Source organism: Drosophila simulans, chromosome X (assembly GCF_016746395.2).
Source record: "Drosophila simulans strain w501 chromosome X, Prin_Dsim_3.1, whole genome shotgun sequence".
Lineage (NCBI taxonomy): Eukaryota > Metazoa > Arthropoda > Insecta > Diptera > Drosophilidae > Drosophila > Drosophila simulans.
The window spans coordinates 13,670,151-13,690,749 of record NC_052525.2 but is presented as its reverse complement, the minus strand read 5'-3'; the positions used below and the strand labels follow the sequence as shown (position 1 = coordinate 13,690,749).

At 51.5% G+C, this 20,599-nt stretch overlaps 6 protein-coding genes across 8 annotated transcripts; 3 read left to right on the top strand and 3 right to left on the bottom strand.

Moving 5' to 3' along the window:
* Positions 1-467: 467 nt before the first annotated feature.
* Positions 468-3,599, bottom strand: LOC120285231. Its single transcript, XM_039296350.2, has 4 exons — positions 2,948-3,599; positions 1,713-1,764; positions 1,239-1,384; positions 468-1,176 (listed from the first exon to the last, which is right to left on the bottom strand). Exons 1-4 carry the CDS (start codon positions 3,152-3,154, stop codon positions 628-630), a joined length of 954 nt encoding a protein of 317 aa, XP_039152284.1. The 5' UTR covers positions 3,155-3,599; the 3' UTR covers positions 468-627.
* Positions 3,600-4,154: 555 nt separating this feature from the next.
* LOC6725935 (mRNA-capping enzyme) lies at positions 4,155-6,676 on the top strand. The gene is made up of 6 exons (XM_002106883.4): positions 4,155-4,569; positions 4,632-5,564; positions 5,625-5,763; positions 5,811-6,084; positions 6,144-6,340; positions 6,420-6,676. Exons 1-6 carry the CDS (start codon positions 4,366-4,368, stop codon positions 6,626-6,628), a joined length of 1,956 nt encoding a protein of 651 aa, XP_002106919.2. The 5' UTR covers positions 4,155-4,365; the 3' UTR covers positions 6,629-6,676.
* A 95-nt stretch (positions 6,677-6,771) lies between these two features.
* LOC6725934 (tRNA-dihydrouridine(20) synthase [NAD(P)+]-like) lies at positions 6,772-8,601 on the bottom strand. Its single transcript, XM_002106882.4, has 3 exons — positions 8,280-8,601; positions 7,256-8,218; positions 6,772-7,192 (listed from the first exon to the last, which is right to left on the bottom strand). The coding sequence occupies exons 1-3, from the start codon at positions 8,485-8,487 to the stop codon at positions 6,942-6,944; spliced, it is 1,422 nt and encodes a 473-aa protein (XP_002106918.2). The 5' UTR covers positions 8,488-8,601; the 3' UTR covers positions 6,772-6,941.
* Positions 8,602-8,916: 315 nt separating this feature from the next.
* Positions 8,917-12,393, top strand: LOC6725933 (F-box/LRR-repeat protein 4). Of its 2 annotated transcripts, none has more exons than XM_039298044.2 (11): positions 8,917-9,112; positions 9,183-9,872; positions 9,927-10,020; positions 10,148-10,355; positions 10,422-11,030; positions 11,091-11,200; positions 11,262-11,426; positions 11,494-11,659; positions 11,719-11,910; positions 11,979-12,048; positions 12,111-12,393. In XM_039298044.2, the coding sequence occupies exons 2-11, from the start codon at positions 9,543-9,545 to the stop codon at positions 12,174-12,176; spliced, it is 2,010 nt and encodes a 669-aa protein (XP_039153978.1). In that variant the 5' UTR covers positions 8,917-9,112; positions 9,183-9,542; the 3' UTR covers positions 12,177-12,393. The 2 variants fall into 2 exon arrangements, with proteins under 2 accessions (XP_039153978.1, XP_039153977.1); XM_039298043.2 differs by having other exon boundaries at positions 9,175-9,872.
* Positions 12,394-12,767: 374 nt separating this feature from the next.
* Positions 12,768-18,695, top strand: LOC6725932 (inositol polyphosphate-4-phosphatase type I A). Of its 2 annotated transcripts, XM_016172592.3 has the most exons (9): positions 12,768-13,092; positions 13,270-13,408; positions 13,561-13,719; positions 13,782-14,084; positions 14,650-15,165; positions 15,333-15,882; positions 15,946-17,275; positions 17,336-18,069; positions 18,134-18,695. In XM_016172592.3, exons 2-9 carry the CDS (start codon positions 13,288-13,290, stop codon positions 18,264-18,266), a joined length of 3,846 nt encoding a protein of 1,281 aa, XP_016039285.1. In that variant the 5' UTR covers positions 12,768-13,092; positions 13,270-13,287; the 3' UTR covers positions 18,267-18,695. The 2 variants fall into 2 exon arrangements, with proteins under 2 accessions (XP_016039285.1, XP_039153976.1); XM_039298042.2 differs by lacking the exons at positions 13,561-13,719; positions 13,782-14,084.
* Positions 18,609-20,328, bottom strand: LOC6725931 (39S ribosomal protein L38, mitochondrial). The gene is made up of 5 exons (XM_002106879.4): positions 20,096-20,328; positions 19,870-20,025; positions 19,447-19,804; positions 19,086-19,384; positions 18,609-19,017 (listed from the first exon to the last, which is right to left on the bottom strand). Exons 1-5 carry the CDS (start codon positions 20,244-20,246, stop codon positions 18,731-18,733), a joined length of 1,251 nt encoding a protein of 416 aa, XP_002106915.2. The 5' UTR covers positions 20,247-20,328; the 3' UTR covers positions 18,609-18,730.
* Positions 20,329-20,599: the final 271 nt, after the last annotated feature.

The window sequence follows — 20,599 nt, the reverse complement described above, 5'->3', positions numbered from 1 at the left end:
CGCACACGAGCACACAGGGAAGCCGAAAATCAAGGGATAGTGCTGATCGTTAAAAATAACGCCACCATTAATTCGGACAAACAATGGAAATGCACCGCTGATGTACTTCTGAAGGTGATTTGTACAAAGCAAAAAGAAAAAATAAAATATTAATAACATTTTAACGTAAGGAATAAACAATTTGTTGGCGGGTGGGACGAAACCGATCCGAGGTTCAAAAACTATTGGGAAAGGAAAGTCTTGAATTGCTTGAATTTCAAACCTAAAAACACCTTGCTAAAAATCTCGAACTAAACTATTCTATAAATTTGTTTTACAACTTACTTAAATCGAGTTGTAAACACAAGATTTTCCAAATATTCGAAAGCCAGATGGACTGAACTATGTGCACAATACAATTCTCACGTATTTAGCATTGATTTCGTTACGGAGATCGGAACATTTCCTTCCTTTGATTGCCGTCTATTTATAAAGGCGAATTTCCTGTTTATATTTTTTATAATACATTTATTTAGTCGATACAATGGCGAGGTCGGCCCTCCGCGCCCAATAAAAAAAAAAAAACTACTCCACTTCCACATGCATATGTACATCCATACGACCACACATCCACTGGATGGTTATATCTCACGGAATCGAGCTGACACGCACCACCTGCGCCAGTGGCAACGTGTCCAGGCGCTGCAGCCGCTGGCGTTTCTCGCCGGGATGGGGCTTGGCTGCAGCGGTCGGCTGGCCACCTGGAGTGGCGACCGTACTGCGACCTGGTCTCGTACCCGGACCCGAACCGCCAGCGGAGTCCGTGCTGTCGCTCTGCGCCTCCACCAGCTTGACATGGGCGATGGTCTGGCCGAAGAGCTTCTGCCGGAAACTGGGCCTCTTGGGCGCTCCACGATGCACCCCGACGTCCGGCGTATGCGGGCGCTGATGGGTGCGTTGATGGTGATCCTCCCGCTCCACGGAGCGCTCCTTGTGGCGATGGCGTCGCTGCTTCTTGCGATGCTCACCGCCACCGCTGGGCAGCAGCTCGTTCACGTAGTGCAGCGAGCTGGAGGCACTGCCCGTGGAATCGGTGCCGGAGTGACCATGATGCGACTGCGCCTTCTTCGCGTGGCGCGCATGCTTTTCCTCCAGTTCGATCTTGTTCTTCAGCGTCACCTCCTCGATGTGCCGCTCCTGCAAAAGGGAAGAGCATCGCTGAGCATCATTGGCTTTCCTGGTCTTTTCACGTGTCCTACAAACATGGCTCGCCTGTGCTTGTCCCTCTTGGCCAGGACGACCACCCAGGCGCCGTAGGAGAGCATGATGCCCGCCGGTACCAGGACGCCAGCCAGCGAGTTCTCCGACTTCCGGACGCAGGCATGGTAGACGGCCAGGAAGAGCACTGTGGAGATGGATGCGGTTGAGTTCGTGGTACAGTCGTGCTTCGCTAACAACGACCAATTCAAAATGGGCATTTCGATTTGCGTGCTCTACTTTAGTTCAGTTTTTAGTTTTTAGTTTAGTTAAGAATTCGAAAATGATTTTAAAAATGGTTTTCTCATATATCTAAATGTTCTTTTGATGTAAGAATTATTGAAGGGATACTTATGAACTTATATAAAACCTAAGGAAAACCAATGTTTTTTCCTGAGAATGGGTTAATATTTTTCACTTGGCTGGTTTGTGCTAGGCAGGCCTGACTGTAATATTAAAAAAATACCAAAACTTACCCAGAAAACAGACGATCACAGCCACCAGACGTCCATTGGCTTTTCGCTCCTCCTGCAAAAGGACAACGTGGGGATATGGGGATATGAGAAACGGGGTCACCGATTTAATCACTTCTGGATGCAGTCCCAGAATCGGATTGAGCATTTTTCAGGGCTTTTGGTTTGGCTCTCTTTCCGTTTTTGTGAGTGATGCCATAAAAACAATTGTTTATAATTTTCACGTTCCATGCATATAGAGGTTTATACACGGCAAAAAAGAAAAACAATAGTCTTCCACATAGAAATTATAAAAAGAAACAAGTGATAGTTTTTTGCAAATAGCAAACAGTTAAGTGCCTTGCATTTAAAAAATAAGATTCCAAAAATGCTTAAAGCATTTGGGTGCCAATTCAATTGGGTTTAAATGCAGAAAAGTTTCCGAAATGGAAACCTAATATCGATTTGATTATCTTACACTTCATAAAATGGCGTGATTTACACAAACGCTTGGGAATTTTGTTTGTGTATCTGGGACTTTTGATGATTTCGCTTCGCTATTTGTTGATCGAAAAATGCGTGCCTGATTTTATACAATTTGTTTCAAATAGGTTTGGAAATTTTCGAAAAATAACGCGTACGCATGTCAAATTCAAGTCAATGATTTTGGAAACACGCTTCTTCCAGTGTCATTTTCTGCACTTGCTGTACATTTTCCAGTTAACTGAAAAAAACTATTAAATGGCAAATGCATTCTTAAGGTCCAAAAGATCTAAGGCGAAACTAAACGAACATTTCGGGTTTTATGGTCGCACACATTCTATTCTAGTAATTCCGTCGATAATGATGGCGCCACAAACGATGGCGTCGTACAAACTTTGGGAGACGTCTGCAAATCTCGGAAAAGCTGAGGAAAATCTGGAAGTCACAGTGATCCATTCGTAATGACGTGCACGTAAATCAAGGTGTTTCCAATGAATCACAACACGGTGAAAAAAAAAACGAGAGCACTCATGAAATGTCCATATGGTTATTGTTCAAGTTTTGTTTAGTTTTAAACGATTCAGTAATATATGTGTGATATATATATGAATGGAAAAGATCACAGTCGTTCGATTTTTAATTGAGTACTGAAAAGTTAATGATTTTGTTTGGGGTTTTAAGCATGTGTCCTTGTAAATTTGGCATATTTAGGATATTGTATCGTTCTATCGCTCTTTAAGATACTTTTCAAAATCACCGCCCAAATTCGAACTTACGCGCGACTTGAGGTCGAGGATCTCGTTGAGGTTCTCTTGGATGATTTCCTCCTCCGACATGGACGTAATGCTCTTCCGGGCCACCAGGGAGGTGAGTGCATCCGGCGACTTGGGCACCGCCGGATTGGAGCACACTGTGCCCGTTCCACGCGGCATGGCGGCCGGAAACTTCGGCACCGGCTGGCGATTTGGGGCGGTCGCGGACATGGGCGTGGCTCTGCGGCGGAATAAGTGGCTTACGTACTAGTTCGGTTTGAACGGACCGCAAAAAACAATCGAGGTTCTGGCGGAGTGTATTCAAATTTTCGAAAATTTCACAATTTCCATGAAGTGAAGATCGCGACCGGGCGGCGATCAAAAATCGAGTGAGAGGCGAAATTGTGTGGTTACGAGCCCAAACCTCCTCGTTCCATTTTTTTTCGCGACTTCGTCCGATTTCTGCGGGCGATTTGTTGTTATTTGTTGTTTATTTACACTGCAGTAAATAATTGTTCGGCTGGCTGTGTGTGCCCCAAGTTCATATCGAATCTGATGCGTATATATATAGGTATGTACGTGTGTGTGCATACACACATCGACCGAAATATGCAGCAATTAAATTGTTTATTTTTATGCAAAAGATTCGCAGCTATTTTGAAAAACGATTATCGATACAAGTGAGCGGCAGAAAGTAGGGGGAAAACATTTTTTTTTTAATACTGTTGTATATATTTAGTCTTTCATCCATATTTTATGAAAAATATATTACATTTTATTATAAATATTATTATAGTTTTGTAAAAACTTTTTCGAATTTCTCTGTGAGAACACCTTTTTTGACGAATTCCCCCAACAATATTTTCAAGCAATCGATGCTATCGATGTAACGGACGCAGCTACGATTGGCCAGTGTCATCGATTATTTTGCTGGACAGTTCGATGATATAAAATTTAAAAAAAAAATCATGAAAATGATAAAATATATAAAGATTAAACTAGATTTGCTACATATATAGCAAGTCACGCTGTTTTCGCTTATTTCGGAATAATAACTTCTTGCTGTGCTCATTTTATTTCCGTTTTATTTTTAACGTCTTTCTTGTTTGAATTCACTTGCATTTTAGTGTGACCAATGAGAGATATGAAAAATATATTTTCCACACAACGCGATATCCTATATATATGTAGCATTTATTTTGATTAAAAGGAAAACAAATAAGATATCGATATTTTTTATATACTTTACGCATCTCTAGGCAAATCCTATACAGAATCCCCAGGCCCGCGAGTTCTCGCTGCATCAGCATTCACCAGGATCTTCGCCAGCAATACACCACCTAAGAAGCGCAACGGCGTCGTCCCATCGCTGCGCCCGCCGTTTCCATCGTCGTCAGCAGTAGCAGCAGCAGGAGCAGGAGAGGCGGAGCCACTGTGGCATTATGGCCCTAACTAATCGGGATCGGGAACGGGGCTCTGGGCCATTGCCCAATCGCTGGCTGTACTGTCCGCGCAAGAGCGATACCATCATTGCGGAACGCTTCCTGGCCTTTAAGACGCCACTAAGCAGTAAATTTCACGACAAGATGCCCATCGAGTGCACGTTTCAACCCGAAATGCTTTTCGAATACTGCAAAACGCTCAAGGTAAATGCAAACGCCAAACTCTCAACTTCCAACTCACATATCCAACCATCTCGTGCTTTCAGGTGAAACTGGGACTCTGGGTTGACCTGACCAACACGAAACGATTCTACGATCGGTCCGCGGTGGAGGAGCTCGGCGCTAAGTATATTAAGCTCCAGTGCCGTGGACATGGCGACGCGCCATCGCTGGAGCAGACGCACAGTTTCATCGAGATCGTGGACAACTTCATTAACGAGCGTCCATTCGACGTTATAGCCGTGCACTGCACGCACGGCTTCAACCGCACTGGCTTCCTGATCGTCTGCTACATGGTCGAGCGACTCGACTGCTCCGTTTCGGCAGCGCTCGCTATCTTTGCTGGCGCCCGGCCGCCGGGCATCTATAAGCAGGACTACGTCAACGAGCTGTACAAGCGCTACGAGGACACGAACGTCGCTCCAGCGGCACCAGAACAGCCCAATTGGTGCATCGACTATGATGATGGCAACGGCGATGGTTATGTGCAGGACAACAGCTCATCCACGTCACAGCAGGCCGGCGAGCAGGATGATGACGCCGAGGAGGTGGATGGGGAGGATGCGGGCGGCGACTGTGACGCCTCCACGTCGGACGGTCAGCCGCGGAAGAAGCGACGGCGCGAGATGGTCGTTAAGAATGCCACCTTTATGGCGGGAGTGCCGGGCGTGCGACAGGTGAGCGACCAGCCGCGCCTGGGCGATCTACAGCGGAAGGTGCAGGACTGGTGCGACTGGAAGAAGAACGGCTTCCCCGGAGCACAGCCCGTCTCCATGGACAGGGAGAACATAAAGCGGCTCAGCGAGATACCCTATCGGGTGTCGTGGAAGGCGGACGGTACACGTTATATGATGCTCATCGATGGAAAGGACGAGGTATACTTCTTCGATCGCAACCACTCCTGTTTCCAGGTGGAGAATGTGACATTCGTGGAGAGCAGGAACCTAAACGAGCACCTCGACGGCACTCTCGTCGACGGGGTATGTGATTCTAGCTGGCACTCCTGATTGCAACTAAATCATCCTTGTGTTTGTCCGTAGGAGATGGTGCTGGACAAGATCGGCGAGACCGTAACGCCGCGCTACCTCATCTACGACATTGTGCGACTATCGAATCGCGATGTACGGGAAGAGCCATTCTATCCGAATCGACTGGACTACATTAAGACGGAAGTTATAGGTGAGTAATTCGAAGGTTATGAAGGACTCATCCATTTACCACTGCAGGTCCCCGAATCCTGGGCATGAAGCATGGCATCATCAATCAGCGCCTGCAGGCCTTCAGTGTGCGGGGAAAGGACTTCTGGGACATTTGGATGTCTGCCCGGCTGCTCGGCGAGAAATTCTCGCGGACACTGGCACACGAACCGGATGGCCTCATCTTCCAGCCATCCAAGCAGCCCTACACGGCTGGCACGTGCTTCGACGTCTTCAAATGGAAGCCACATGAGCTCAACTCGGTGGACTTTCGGCTCAAGATCATAACAGAGCGTGGCGAGGGGTGAGTACTAGTGGTAGTCCAACGGGCACAATTGATCCGCCATTCTCTACCTCTGGCAGCTTGCTGACGAAAAAGGTGGGCTTCCTCTATGTCGGCGGACGCGATGCACCCTATGGACGGATGCAAAAGTTGACGAAGGAGACCAGGGAATTGGACAACAGAATCGTCGAGTGCACCATGAATCAGTTTGGCAACTGGGAGTTTATGCGCGAGCGAACGGACAAAAAGAATCCCAACAGTTATACAACAGCCCGCTGTGAGTAGCAATCCTCACCAGCAGTGGGATCCCTATCCTCATTGTCATCTTAATTATATATGGTTATAAACCATTTCAGCCGTTGAGGACAGCATAAGGCATCCAGTCACCAAGGAGTACCTATTAAACTTTATCGCGACCTCTGGCTATCGGAATGATCAAGCCATGATGCCGCCGCCGATCAATTCCCATAACCCTACCCAAAACCATAACCACAACCACTTCTATGCCCAAGGCAATGGCCACCACCAGGGACGTCCCTGTGTAAACCCGACATTAGGAAATTAATCAGCGCGTAATACAAATAAATTTAATCGAGAGTTATATATCGAAAAACTGTGTGAACTTGGGGTTTCTTGGATTAGCTGGACTACGAAAGTCTGTCATCATTTGATTGCTTAGTACTCCATCCATCTGTACACCTTATAAACTCAACTCAGCTCATATATTTATTTAAATACATATATTTAAAGCACTCCACTTAATAGAGGTAGTCCCGATACTGCTCCCAGCACCTAAGGCAGTTGCAACAGCCATTGCAATGGTGTCCAAACCTGGCCAAATGTATAACACTTATATAAAACAGGAGGAACTTCGCTGCTCAGTTGAGCAGGCTGCCATTGTCGCGCAGAACCTCCGCCTCTAGCTGGCCGAGATGGAGCAGGGCCACCAGAGCGGCGCCCTGCTCCGCTTGCTTCTTGTTCTTCTCCCAGTAGGAGCTACTGAAGCGCTGGTCATCGTACGTGCAGATGGAGCGGAACAATTTGTCGCACTGCTGCGTTTCGTACGCTGGCGGGGATTTGCCAGCCTTGACAGCGTGCACATATAGCTGCGTTTTCGGCAGTTGGTTATCTGTGGAATGGAAATACCGGTTGAATCATGGCCACCAAGCAAGAGATTGATCGAAACACTTACCACTGGGATAGGTGGAGCGCAGGAATGGCATGTGCCGGCAAATGATGCCGTCGAACTCGGCCGCTATGGCAATGGCCGCTTCATCCAGCTTCTGACGCTTGGCCAGCGCCTCCGGTGGCTTCACCTCCGCCCGTCCCGAGTTGCCCATCGTCCTCAGCTCCCTCTGCTTGCGGCGGCAGTATTCGCCCAGCTCCCAGATCTCGCAGATCTGCTGCAGCGTCTGGCACTGAAGGAAACGCTTGCCCCGCGGCGTCTCCTGCAGCTCCCTGAGTATGCTCTGCACACAGTACTTGGCGTTGTGCGGCGCATTGTCGTAGTCGACGCACAAGCGCAGGTACTTCTTGATCAGCTCGTCCATGGGCAGCAGGCCCTCCGGCCTGAAGATGCTCACATTGATCTGCGCCGCACGGGCCACCATCACGCTATCGGCGCCGCATTCCAGTTGAAATTTGCGCAAATCCTCGTAGCAGTGCATGTTTTTCGAACCCCCATTGGCTATAATCGGTATGTCCACCGCCTGGGCAACGGCGCGCAGCACCTCGGGATGGGCAGGATGCTGTGGACGCTCGTCGCGCGTCCTCGCATGAATGCCAATGGCAGCGATACCGGTGGCGGCCAGTTTCTGCACCAGATCGATCGTGCGCTCCACGTCCGGCAGTATGCGTATTTTGCAGGTGACCGGAATGTCCAAGCCGGAGCAGAGGGTGCGCAGAATGTTTGCTGCCTTGTCGGGATCAGCGAGCAGGGCGGCGCCCATGCCGCCCTTGATGGAGAACTCCTTGGGACAGCCCATGTTGATGTCCAGACCGGAGATGTCGCGCTGCAGCAGCATGCCCACGGCCAGAGCCCGTCTGGCGTCGCTGGTGCCCATCTGAAGCACCAGGCGTGAGGTTTCCTGGGCGCAGGTGCGGAACACAATCGTGCCATCCGACGGATCCACAAAGTCCACCGTGCCCAGAGCCGCTTCAAGGTAGAATACAAATAGATGAAGCATGCAGAGTTGGCTCAAACACTGTCCACTTACGGTTCGGCCTGCGTATGCTCCTGAGCAGCTTAAGGTCCACCAGCTCCTCCGTGTAAACGATGTCCGCACCCATTTCCAGGGCCAGCAGTCGCATGGGCAGCGTGCCCACACGCACCATTGGCGCCAGGATGAGCTTGTTGCGGTAGTCCAGCCTCTGGCGCGTCTTCATGCTGAAGGACTTCCTTAAAATCGTCGGCAGTCGCAACATGGATTGTAATCGGAATCGAATTCAGCTGTTGCACGCCGTGCAATTGGGGCCTTCTGCACGTCAGCGTATATCGGACACTGCGTGACTCGATGAGCCCTCATGCACGGTACGATTTTTACGATATATTAATATTATTGAGTTATTCACTTAAAATTGCATATTCTATGCAGATAAGAAATGATTTCATTTGTGCTAGTGAATGCTACCTGCATATTTTTGTTTGATTGTAGTCCGCCTACTGATTATTGTTGCTGTTATTATTATTTCTAACAACAAAAAATTTTATTCGACTGCTTACAAACTAAAATGGAGGCATAGTTCATATTTATCCTGTATGTAAATAGCGTCCCTTTGTTCTTATTTATAGCAATTTCGCTTGGTGACTTTCGGTATTTTTGAAAACATACTTCTGTATTCACGGTCTATTTTTCGATACATTTTCTCGTTATCGATAGCAATATTGTTTTTGTCATTTAAAACAAACAAGCCAAAAGTTTTTTTGTTTTTGTTTTGGCACAGAAATTGCTGAATAACCGCGAATCCCCGAGAGAATCGCCACCCAAGCGCGACACCCACCACAAGCAGCAGAGGTCAGAGGTCGGCGGACAGCGAACAGAGCAACAAGGTGAGGCGCGAATAAAGCTGCAACCCAAAGAGGACTCCGCAAGTGGCCATTAATTGGATTAGTTGCGCAGAAGAACTAGGAGAACAGCGGGAAGCAGAGCCATTAAGGTCTGGCCCAGCAACGTGACCGAAGCCAGGCGATCCCCGTCGACGACGCAGCCAAGCTCATTATCCGGATCATCGCGAGGAGCACAATTTCCCCTGACACAGCAGCGGGAATCCTTGGACAGCAGCGGCAGCGGCAGCAGCCAGGCGAGGACGAGCCGACGAACCAGAGAAACAAGTGGCTCCCGCGACTCTGGCCCATCGGTTATGCCCAACGCGTGCCCTGGTACGCGATTGGGGAACTGGGACTGGGGCGCAGCCTGCAGGCGGCGGTCGATACACTGAGGCTGACCTACGGCCAGCGCCCACGGCAGCTGGCGCTGGCCATGTCCCTGCTGGCCCACGGCGAACCAGCGGAGTCCAGCGAGACGGACAGCCCGGCGGTGGAGGCGGAGCCGGACGTACTGGTCGATTTTACGGCCATGCTGCAGCGGCAACGGCAGGGCGGCGAATACGGCGGTTGGTTCGGTTGCGACAGCAAGATGCAGACGACGCAATCCGATCAGGGCTACTACCTGGAGCAGTATGTGCTGGGCGTGCTCGATTTCAGCTCGCAGTATGGCATCGATTACAGCATCTCGTATACGGCGGCCAATGTGATTGGCAGGCCAACGAAATTCCCCGCCTATGGCGACTATCCGGAGACCTTTCCCATGGTGAGTCCATGCAGAAGCATCCGTACACGGTTCCCATTCAACTCTCGCCCGCAGCGCACCTACGGCGACTGGTGGCAGCGGGCACCGTCCGCCACGCGTGAGATTCAGCCCCAGAATCTGCCGAAGCTGGAGACACACGACTATGTTGGTAAGACGACCGGATATCATATCCGCGCATCACATCCCCTTGCAGTTGCATCAGAATTTCTACCTCAATTTGCGCAAGGTTGTGATGACTATAGACTTTCATTATCATACCATTTATCGATTTCCAGTGGTTTATTTCGAGGAGTTCGTAGTGCCCACCGAAGTGGCCATCTTTGAGACCTTCAATCCGGGCGCCGTTGTCCGCATTTGGGCGTACGGCCTGACCAAAAACTGGACCTGCCTGTGGGAGGCAACGGAAAGCGATCTGGCCCGCCCGCCGCCACTGGACTCGCGTCGCTTTGCGCCGCCACTAAAGAAGACCACGATGTTAACGAAGTGAGTAGTGGTGGACAATGATGGCTGATAGCAGTGGAATGTATAGCAAGCAACTCTCCTTGACAGAACGCTGCGCATCGATTTCAATCACAGCCGACTCAATTACTACACGGAAATCGATGCCATCATGCTGTGCGGTCGAACCGTCACCAAAACGCAAAACCTGCTGGCCAAGCAGCAAATTAGGCAGCACAGCCGGACGCTCGTGTCGCCGCCACCGGAGGTTATTGGCTCAACGCCAGGCGACAGCGGTGGCGGTTCAATTAGCTACAAGCTGCGCACCCTAAAGTTCCAGCCAAATTGCGGCGAGGACGGTGCCACCAAGCTGCACGAGTTCATCAACAACGATCTGGTTCAGTTTCTGGCGGACAATTGCGTGGATGGCGAGGAGGCGGCGCCGCAAGTCTGTCTCACGGATCTGCCATTCGAGATCCTACTGCGCATACTCAGCTACCTGGACCTGAAGTCCCTGTTCCGCGTGGGCCACGTGTCGCGCACCTTCTATGACATCTCCACGCATCCGCTGCTCTACGCCGAGATCAGCCTGAAGCCCTACTGGGATGTGGCCAGCTCGGAGCTGCTGTGCACACTGGCGCGTCGGGCCACCATGTTGCGCAAGCTGGATCTGTCCTGGTGCGGCGGCTTCGGCAATGTCTCGCCCACCGAGTTCAAGAAGTGCCTACACACTGGCAAATCATAGTGAGCTATCAACTAAAATGCTATCACTCGTTTCAGATTCCTGACCCAACGCGGCGATAATCTAACCCACCTGCGGCTGAACTCCTGCAAGTTTCTCAACGCCAGCTGCATTGAGAATGTGGGCATAGTCTGTGATAATCTGATAGGTGGGCTTTCCGTTTTCCTCGCATCCTTATCGAACGTTTTTAACTTAATATTCCCTCGCAGAGTTGAGCCTGCGCAACTGTGCCACTGAACCGCCACTGCTGAACTTCTCCTGTCTGGCCAATCTCAAGAATCTGGAGCGCCTCGATCTCTTCCAAACGTACTTCGAAACGGAACTGCTGCTCAGCATGCTCGAGGGCAACCGCAAGCTGAAGCATCTGAATCTAGGTGAGCTAGAGAGCTTCAAGCTTTGCTGCGTTCAACCAATTCCAATTGCAATTGCACATTCCTCCAGCATTTTGTGGTGTCTCGGTGAACATGGACAATGTGGCCGCCCATTTGGCCACGTACAACACGCAGTTGATCTCGCTGGATCTGTGGAAGGCGCACTTTCTGTCGTCCCGAGGATTGCAATCACTGGCGCGTCTACATCAGCTGGAGGAGCTGGACCTGGGCTGGTGGTAGGTGCCTCGCGCGATGGAACTGCACGTACCATAAGTTAATCATTCTGTTCTTGCAGCATGAGGGAGGCATCGCTCGGAGATGGCCTTTTCCAGCTGCTGTCCAATTGTCCCAAGCTGAAGAAGCTCTTCTTGTCGGCGGTGCGCGGCACCACCGAACGCGATCTCATGCATATTGCCGCGCTGGGCAAGAATCTGGAGCAGCTGGACCTCATGGGCATTTTGAACATAACGCACGAGCGTGTTTATGAGTACGTCTCCAATCCTTTTTCTTTTTAAGATCGTTCTAAGCATTGCATTCAATTCGATTCGATTTCAGCATTCTGGTCAACTGTCCCAAGCTGCAGTTGCTCGACCTGAGCTTCTGTGACAACATCATGGATCGGGATGTGAGTAGATCTTCGATGGAATTACTCCTTCTATTCCTAGCTAATTCCTATTTGTTACTCAGTTCGATTTGCTGGCGGAATGGTCGCGACAATTTAACGTGGACATCAAGAGCAGTCGACGCCACTGAACCGGAAATGGCGAAACCGGAAGTGGGACAATCCCCAGTCCTTATAGCTACTCTAATTATGCCTAGTACAATGCTAAGTGTACTTTTAGATCCTACATATTTGCATGTGACATTCTCCCTCTTCATTTATAGTAAAATGTTATATATATACACATATATATATATATATGCTGTTATGAATATGAAACATTTGATATTAAACTGGGCGATTTTTTAATCACTTGAACTAATGCTAAGAATTAGGGAATTAAAATAAAGAAGTTGCGTATAAATGCACTAGTTTATTGAACAAAAATTGGTTTAGGTTTTAATTTATTTGGATATTTGCTAATGAGCAGTTTGCTTGCAATAACATTTTAAATAAAATAAATATAAATCCAATCGATACTATCGGTACATTCTGCCAACACTATGCCAACAGTGTGACCGCACTCTAACAATGCTCAGCGTTATTTTCCAATTAGAATGATTTCTTTTTAAAGATGCCATTAAATTTTAAGCAAAAAAAAAAAAAAGAATGTATTTTAATTAAATATTTTAAGGCATTACTACATTTGCATTTTATCGTATCATTGGAAATCAAGAACTTCCATTCGATACTCACGACCGAGCTTGCCACCCCCAGCTGTCATCTCCAACTTATTTTCCAATCAGAAACAGTAGCGCAGTGCGCTTATCAAAATTAGCTGTTAAATTCAATTAGTTGCTTGTAGTAATTGCAATCGTGGGCAAGGGGGTCACTCGGAGCGACGGATGACCCAGCTCCTGGCCAGGAGCAGCCCGATTGCGTGAGCCAGCGGAGTGCGGGGGCGTTTGGCAGCCAGCTGTGCAGCAGCAGCAACAACAATAACAACAAAGTAACGAGGTCGCAGGACCAAAAAAAAAAGGCGAAGAGGAGGAGAGGGAGGAGCAGAAGGTATGTATGTGTGTGTGTGTGTACCCAGTTGGGCAGCCGCCCCCTACACCGGCCACGCCCCCCAGCAGCACGTACACATCGTGTAATTGCCGTGAATTATTGATGTGGCCCGAGCATTCGATGCTTGGCGGGCGTGCCCGTCCATCTATGGAGTTGCTAAACGAGTATATCCATTAGATCCAGCGACACGCAGCCATGCGATTTAACAAGCCGGAACTGAACTCACTGGCCAGCAATCCAGCAACGCGATTCGACAAAGAGGGCCTGCTCATCATCACCGATCGCCAGGAGGGCTTCCTGTGGCGCTCCAGCGAAGGTATTGATTGCACCACTACCATCTGATCACCCGCATCCATGCACATGCACCAGCACACACATAAACACCCACCCACCTACACACACACAACATCCACACCATCCAATCCTGTCCAGGCACTTGGCTTATGCACCTAATTCTACCGCCCACAGTCAGAGTTGAACGTTGGTGTAAACTGCGTGGCAATTTACTGTTCTACCTCAAGGATAAGGACCCCAAGTCAGCGGTGGCCGGCCTCCTGGTGCTGGAGAACTGTCGTGCGCGCATCCAGAATGAGGAGCGTGATCCCGACGGCTACGTATTCGATCTAGGTAGGCAAGAATGCACTATGATGCTATGATATGATTATTATGCTAATGCCCGTGTGTTGCAGACTTCAAGGACAGCCCATCGGAGCGTTTCATCACACGCTCGTCGGCCGAACGCCTGGCCTGGGTGCAGTGCATCGAGCAGGCATCCAGCGAGAGGCTGAACGCGCTCATTCGCCAGCTAAAGGATCAGATTGTCAGCCAGAGTCGCCAGCCCAGCAGCGGAGCATCCTCCATGGGCAATCACATTGACCTCGGCATGCCGCTGGAGCAGCAAATGCAGGAGCAGCTACAGCTGCACGGCCAGTTGGCGGAGGACGGACAGTTGTCCGTGTCCGTGACCACGGAGGTGGTGGCGCCGATTGAAGGTGATCTTATACAGTTCTAACCCAAAAAATCAAAAAAAAACCAAAATGAAACGCAAACAATCGGAAAAGGCGGCGGTCGTTGTTGTTTTTTAGTTTTGTTAACCAGATATTTGGCCATGTCACTGTTCCACGCACTGCACCACATGCCTCTCGCTCACTTCCATGCACCCACATCCGGTTTACGGCCATTTGATTCCATCGCGTCCAACCAAAGGCGCTTCATTCGCAAACATTCTGCTATCGTACTATTTCATATTTGCATCAGTTGCATCAGTTGAATCTAATCGAATCACTAAACCACTGATTTCCATAGCTCCATTTCCGAATTTATATGTTGTAAACTTATGTGTAATCCCAGCGGGAGCTGATGGTGCATTGCGATCCATGTGATTGGACTGAAAATGATGAATTTATTCTTGGAATAAACTTTGTTTTGCTAATGAATTGAAACGGAATTAACCAGTTGTTTGTTATTTAATCCCCTCGTGCTTTAGCTGCGCCACCTGCCGTTCGGTTCCATTGCATTCCCCGCCTGCAAGCTGACCTGGTCTGCTCTTACTTACAGAACTCGATCTCTCGGAGCTGCCCATCTGCGAGACGGCGCTCTCCTGTGATACCCTGCCCCTGGACACGCTGGGGCGACCGCCCAATCCGCAGGTGGTGTGCTCGCTGCTACCGACGGCTGGAGAGGATTGCGTGTGGCGGGAGCACGCACGCACCGAGCTGCAGGAGCGCACACGCACACCCCAGTTCCTGTGCACGATGCGCTTCCAGCGCAGCGCCGGATTGTCGGCCAGCACACGGCTTCGCTTCAGCGTCTTCGATGTCCGCGAACGGATGACGCTCACCGCCGTGCCGCTGGGCCATGCCGAGGTGGCCCTCGGCGTCATCCAGGACACCAGCCGGCTGCGCCTGCCACTCACATCGCCGCGCGGCGAGTGCGGCTTCATCACCCTGGCCTCCTGGTCACCCGACGCTGCCGTGGAGCCCGGCCAGTCGGGGAATGGTCCGCCGCGTTCCAGCACCCAGCTCTTCGAGGGATCGGCTGGCGCCGGTGTAGCCACAACGAGCAGCAGACGAGGTGAGATTTGGGAGATTTATAGACTTTGTGCATCTCAGGGATCTATTCAATAGGTGATTAGGTTTCGGGTTTCTTGGAGTATCACTTTGAAAACGAAAAGGAAGAGTATAGAAAGTGTTTCGGATGCAACTACCCTAGTGATCCCCATCTTCTCCCTGCATCCACAGCCCATCGTCGCACCCAGTCGCTGCCGCCGAAGCTGGGCGTCCGCCTCTTTGTGCCGCAACAGTGCGGCCTGCAGCGGGTGTGCTCCAATCCCCGCCTGCGCACATACCGCCTGCACTCGTCGCTGGGTGCGGACATCAGTGTGCAGGAGACGCTGCTGGAGTCGCGCCTCTGCTGCCAGCTGCCCCAGCAGCTGCTCTCCATTTGGATACAGCGCGAGAAGGAGCTGCTGCAGGAGATCTCCGGCATGGGTGAGCTGAGCGGCGAGTGGCGCTGGCGGCAGATGAACCTGCTGGAGGAGCATCTGCGCCTGCTCAAGGACTACTCGCAGGCCAAGCAGAACATCCAGCAGCTGGCCCGCGATGGTGTCTCCTTCAAGCGCTCCTCCGCGAAGGCGGACGAGTCGCTGGAGTTCCTGCCGGTCAATCTGCACGTGCAGCGGATGTGGGCGCAGAACGACACGCTGCAGCGACGCGGCCTCCTGGACGTGGTCACCGTGGGCGCCTTCACGCGCCACGATCCCAAGGGACGCAAGTGCGGCGGTCTCATTAAGTAAGATGCGCAATATATCTATCTTGTGGAGCCAAGACTAATTGATTCTTTTACTTCGGCCAGATTGCTGCAGGAGAGCAAATCGTGGAAGCTGGAGCAGAGCAACGCTTGCAAGGTGCAGGCGGCCAACGATGCCGTGCAGGCCACCAAGCAGCTGCGCAAGGAGATCGTCGAGCTGATGTCGCAGCTGCTGCAGTTGGCCAGTCGACGCAGTTCCATGGACATGATGCCGCTGTGCAACCAGATGGTGGCGCGCACACGCACGCTGCTAAATCTCTGGGAGCCGAGCATCGTCGAGGAGGCGGTGGCCTTCATCGAGCGCCATCGCATCATCGAGGAGCCGGAGAACGTGCTGATGGAGCCGATGTCGCCGTTCCGCAAGATAACCCAACAACTGACCGCGCTGGAACTGAAGTCACCGGAGCTGGAGGACTTCGCCACGCCGGTGGTAGCGCCACCGGATCTCTGGCCACGCGGTCAGCCGCCGCTGATGCGTTCGAACAGTTGGCATCCGAGCAATAGCTCGCCGTCCAGCTCGCTGGACATCCGGGCCATCGATTCGCTGCAGCATGTGGTTAAATGCTACAACGATCACTTGCGCAGCCTGGAGCAGGGCAGGCAGCCAGGTCGCCAGGACGAGGATGAGGAGCAGGAGGCCACATATCAGTCGCTGCCTGTTGCCTGGCAAACGCAATCGGAGGTCAGCACAGCCGCGCAGGTTCCGCCATCGGATAACCCAGCTGACTTATCCGTGCTGCAGCTAATCGATCTGGACGAGATCGGACGGCAGGCGCAGCGACAGCGGCACCATCAGCCACCGGCCGGCTTTCTAGACACGAAGTTGATGAGCTCCTCGCCGTCGGCCAACTATTATCGGCCCACGGAGGAGCCGGAGCCACTGGATCTCACCCAGCTAAACATCGAGGCGAGCGTTATGTGCCTGGTCAGCAAGCTGAAGTTCTTCTGCGGACGCTGCGACAGTCCGGCGATCCGGCTGCGTCATCCGAAGGCGCCCATCAAGCGGGAGGGATTCGCTGTGGCGCCACAACAGGCGCCGGACGTGATAGCGGCCTCGGCAGCCAGCGGCAAGCAGGCACCCAATCTCGCGCTGGATCTCAAGCCGCAGTCCGTCGGTGGTAGTGGTGGAACCACCACAGCCGGCTCTGTGGCCGTAAAGAAGGGCAACAAGTTCACCGACGGCCTGGATCTCTCAATGACCACGGACTGGGCGGCGGAGCTGCGTCCCAGCATGCGAAAACTGCGCCACGCCATGGATCGCCTCCTGAAGACAGCCCGACTGATGCACTCGGTCCAGCGGCTGCAGCAGGACATGCGCTGCAATCGCCTCCAGGCGAGCATCATGTACCGCAGGGACGTCTGCTTCTCCCAGGCGGTAAGCATGTAATGTCTTGGATGGACGTGAAGTTCTTAAAAATGATCTCTTTCCTACCAGCTAACCGCTCTGGTCAGCTCATTGATGCTGCGTCTCTGGGGCAGCGAGCTGGACATGGGCTATCTGGTGATGCTGCGCGACCTGGGCCCACTGGCCTACTTCGAGGGCCTGCTGACGCTGTACGGCAACGAGGCGGACATGTGGAGCGACATGTGCATCGCCATCGAGGACCTGTCCGCCGTCAGCTTCCAGCTGGTGCGGGCGCAGGGTGAGGTCGCCCAGACGCCCATGCCACGGATCACTGGCTCGCGACAGGCGCTGGAGTTGCAGCTGCCTGTGCCGGAGCACTCGCTGCCGGGCAATGGCACCTCCATTTCGTTCAAGATCACGCCCGTCTTCTTCAACATCGGCATCAACGAGAAGGCGAGCTTCGCCGAGACGCTGGGTCAGACCAAGGAGCAGCATCGCTCCAACTGGGACAACTACTTGCGGCTAAGCCAGTACTTTGGACGTTACCGAAAGCTGGGACTCGGCTCCGTCGACACTGGCGAATCGCTGCAATCTCTGCTCGGCTTCATGGAGCAGCAGCTGCGGGCCAACGTGTCCAAGAACGTGAAGATCCTGCATCTGGCCGAGGATGCGTGCCGTTTGATGGACGGCCTGCGGTTCACCTCGTGCAAAAGCGCCAAGGATCGCACTGGCATGGCGGTCACGCTGGAGCAGTGTCGTGTCCTGGTGCGCGAGTTTCAGCTGCCGGCGAAGCATGTGCCCTACGCGCTCAGCACCATGCGAAGGTGAGTTGGGAATCTGAAATGTGTGTATGATCTGGCGATTGCAATCGATGCTACTTGATTTCAGCGAGGGCACGCGCATGGACAACGTGCTGAAGAACATCGGGAAGCGAAAGTATGCCTTCAATCGAACTCAGGTCTCCTTTCTGCCGGCCATGTACAGGCCGCCAGTTGGTAGTTACGGCAAGGCGCAGACTTAAGGACGCCACTGGGTATCCGTTTCCGGGTGTTCCATTTCCATTGTTGGTCAGCGGGGCACGCGGAACAGAGGTACCGATTTAGATAACAGCGAAGCAAAGGATAACGTATAAAACTGTGCCAAAAATCCAAAACAATTTAACCAATTTAGCGCGAGGCAAGCAGAGCGCATAACGAATAAGTTAATACGAATAGGTAACTAATTAAATTAGCACATTGATGGAGCATCTTCCGGCGACAATTGTTAACGCAGCGCACGATTCCAATTTCGATTCCGTAGCATGGACCATACGTAATACGTCCTCTTCCCCATCCTTCCCATATTTATTTAGGCTATATCCGCGTAGTTGTAGTTTGCAGATGAGGCAACCGTGTACTTTAGCAACTCATGTACTTCCAGTGAATAAAAAAACAGAACTTGTTAACCACTATTACACACAAAACTTAACAGCACCCAGGAGTGGCCCTAGTAGTCCTGGACGCGCCCAGTGCCCAGGCGCTCCTTCCGGATCTCGGTGCGCAGCCACGAGGGCACATCGCGTATGGGATGAGCGTTGGGGTAGCGCAGCGGCTTCTTTGGCCCCTCGAACGGATGCGTTTTGGCCAGCTTGCGTTCCAGATACTCCTTGTTCACCTGCTTCTGGTCGCGGTGCTTGTCCATGTACAGATTGAAGGGCTGCTTCAGCGGGAAGAACTTCTGGTCGGCCAGGTACGGCTTGGGGAAGTCGTACTCATAAACGGGCTCCTTGCTCTCTGCGCGACAGATGACCACCATTAGTGTGAGCTACGATTGCGAGGGCACTATGTACGTTTCTACTCACTCAAGACATCGTGGTAGAGCTGCGTCAATGACTCGTCCCAGTTGGTCTGATAGAAGGCGAGGCCAGCAGGCGTCAGTTGCTCCTGGTGCTGGCCATAGAAGTCCAGGGTGCTGAAGGTGCGCTTCTCCAGATTGCCGTAGTCGGCAGCAGCCAGCTGATAAGAGCCGAGATCAAGGCGCGCCTGCTGCTTGTAGAGCACAAAGACCATGCGTTGGTAACCAACGCCCCTCGGCGGGAACGGCGGTAGATACTCGGCGAGAACCTGGCCCTCGCTCACCTTGCCGTTGGGTATGTTGGCACTGGAAAAATAGGGACGAATTAGCATAGGATGATGCACAAAAAAAAAAAAAACTAAACTTACATAAACCAATGCAGGCACTCGGCAGTTCCATTTGTGTAGTGTGCATCGGGATTGCTGGCCACCAGGGTCCAGTAAGTGTCCTGGCCGGCGGCTTGTCCCGTAATGGGATCCACTAGGCCATCGAAACTGATCTGAGGCGGCTTGGCTGCCTCCGCGGGCTTGATCACGTTGCCATTGTAGACGGGTGCCAGACTATCGCCGTCCAGTTGGTAGCTTATGTTGAGCGGCACGCGGGGCACAAAGTAGGCGCTGCCAAAGAGGTGCTCGAAGATGCCGTAGTGGTCGGCCAGCAGGCGAAGATCATGCTGGCCTGTGGTCTTCACATAGGTGCCCTGCACCTTGTCCAAATCGATGATCACTGTGGATAGACAACAAGCGGCTGTGAGCACATAATCATCAATAGTCCCCAGGATCGCTACTCACACTTGTTGCTCCGCGCCAGCTGCTCCAGCTGCTTGTCACTGCGCTGGGACTTCAGGTGCTCCAGTCGCTTCTTTAGCTGCGCCGAGCGCGACTCCTTTAGCTGCGGGAAGCCAATGTTGATGCGGGCCACCACCTCCGGATCCTCAACGTTCTCCTCTGCGGAAAGACATCGATGATACGTTGGTATGTGGGCGAAAAGTGATCCCGAGTGGTTACATCAACTTACCACGGATCCGCTGCTCCAGGGTACGGGCCACGCCGGGCGGCTTGCCGCGTATGGTGTGTCCTTGCCGGGTGGCGGTCATCAGGACGGCGGCCTGGGCATCGCGCACGACCACATTTAGGCCACTTTTCATAAACAAATTACTGAAAGACATGGTGTTTTGTAATTTGCCTTGCTTTTCAGGCGGCTCGCGTTTTTCTAGCGTTGCCGGATCGTCGACGATGTGAAAGGTTGCCAGACGGTGAGCTTATAGCGCTAAATGGTTTTGACGAACTTTAAAACTATCGGAATTTAAAATGCTTATAAGTTAATTGGTAATTTGGAATAATTAAATAACTCATCACTTGAATTTACCTTAGACCAAAAAATCTCTTCCTATTGAGCATTAAAACCAATGCTTATACCTGATGGTAATTTCTTTTTAGGTGCTGGTCAAAGATATTAAACATTATTTAATAGTAACGAACACAACATTTAATTTTAATGTTAACCATTAAGTAATTAAAG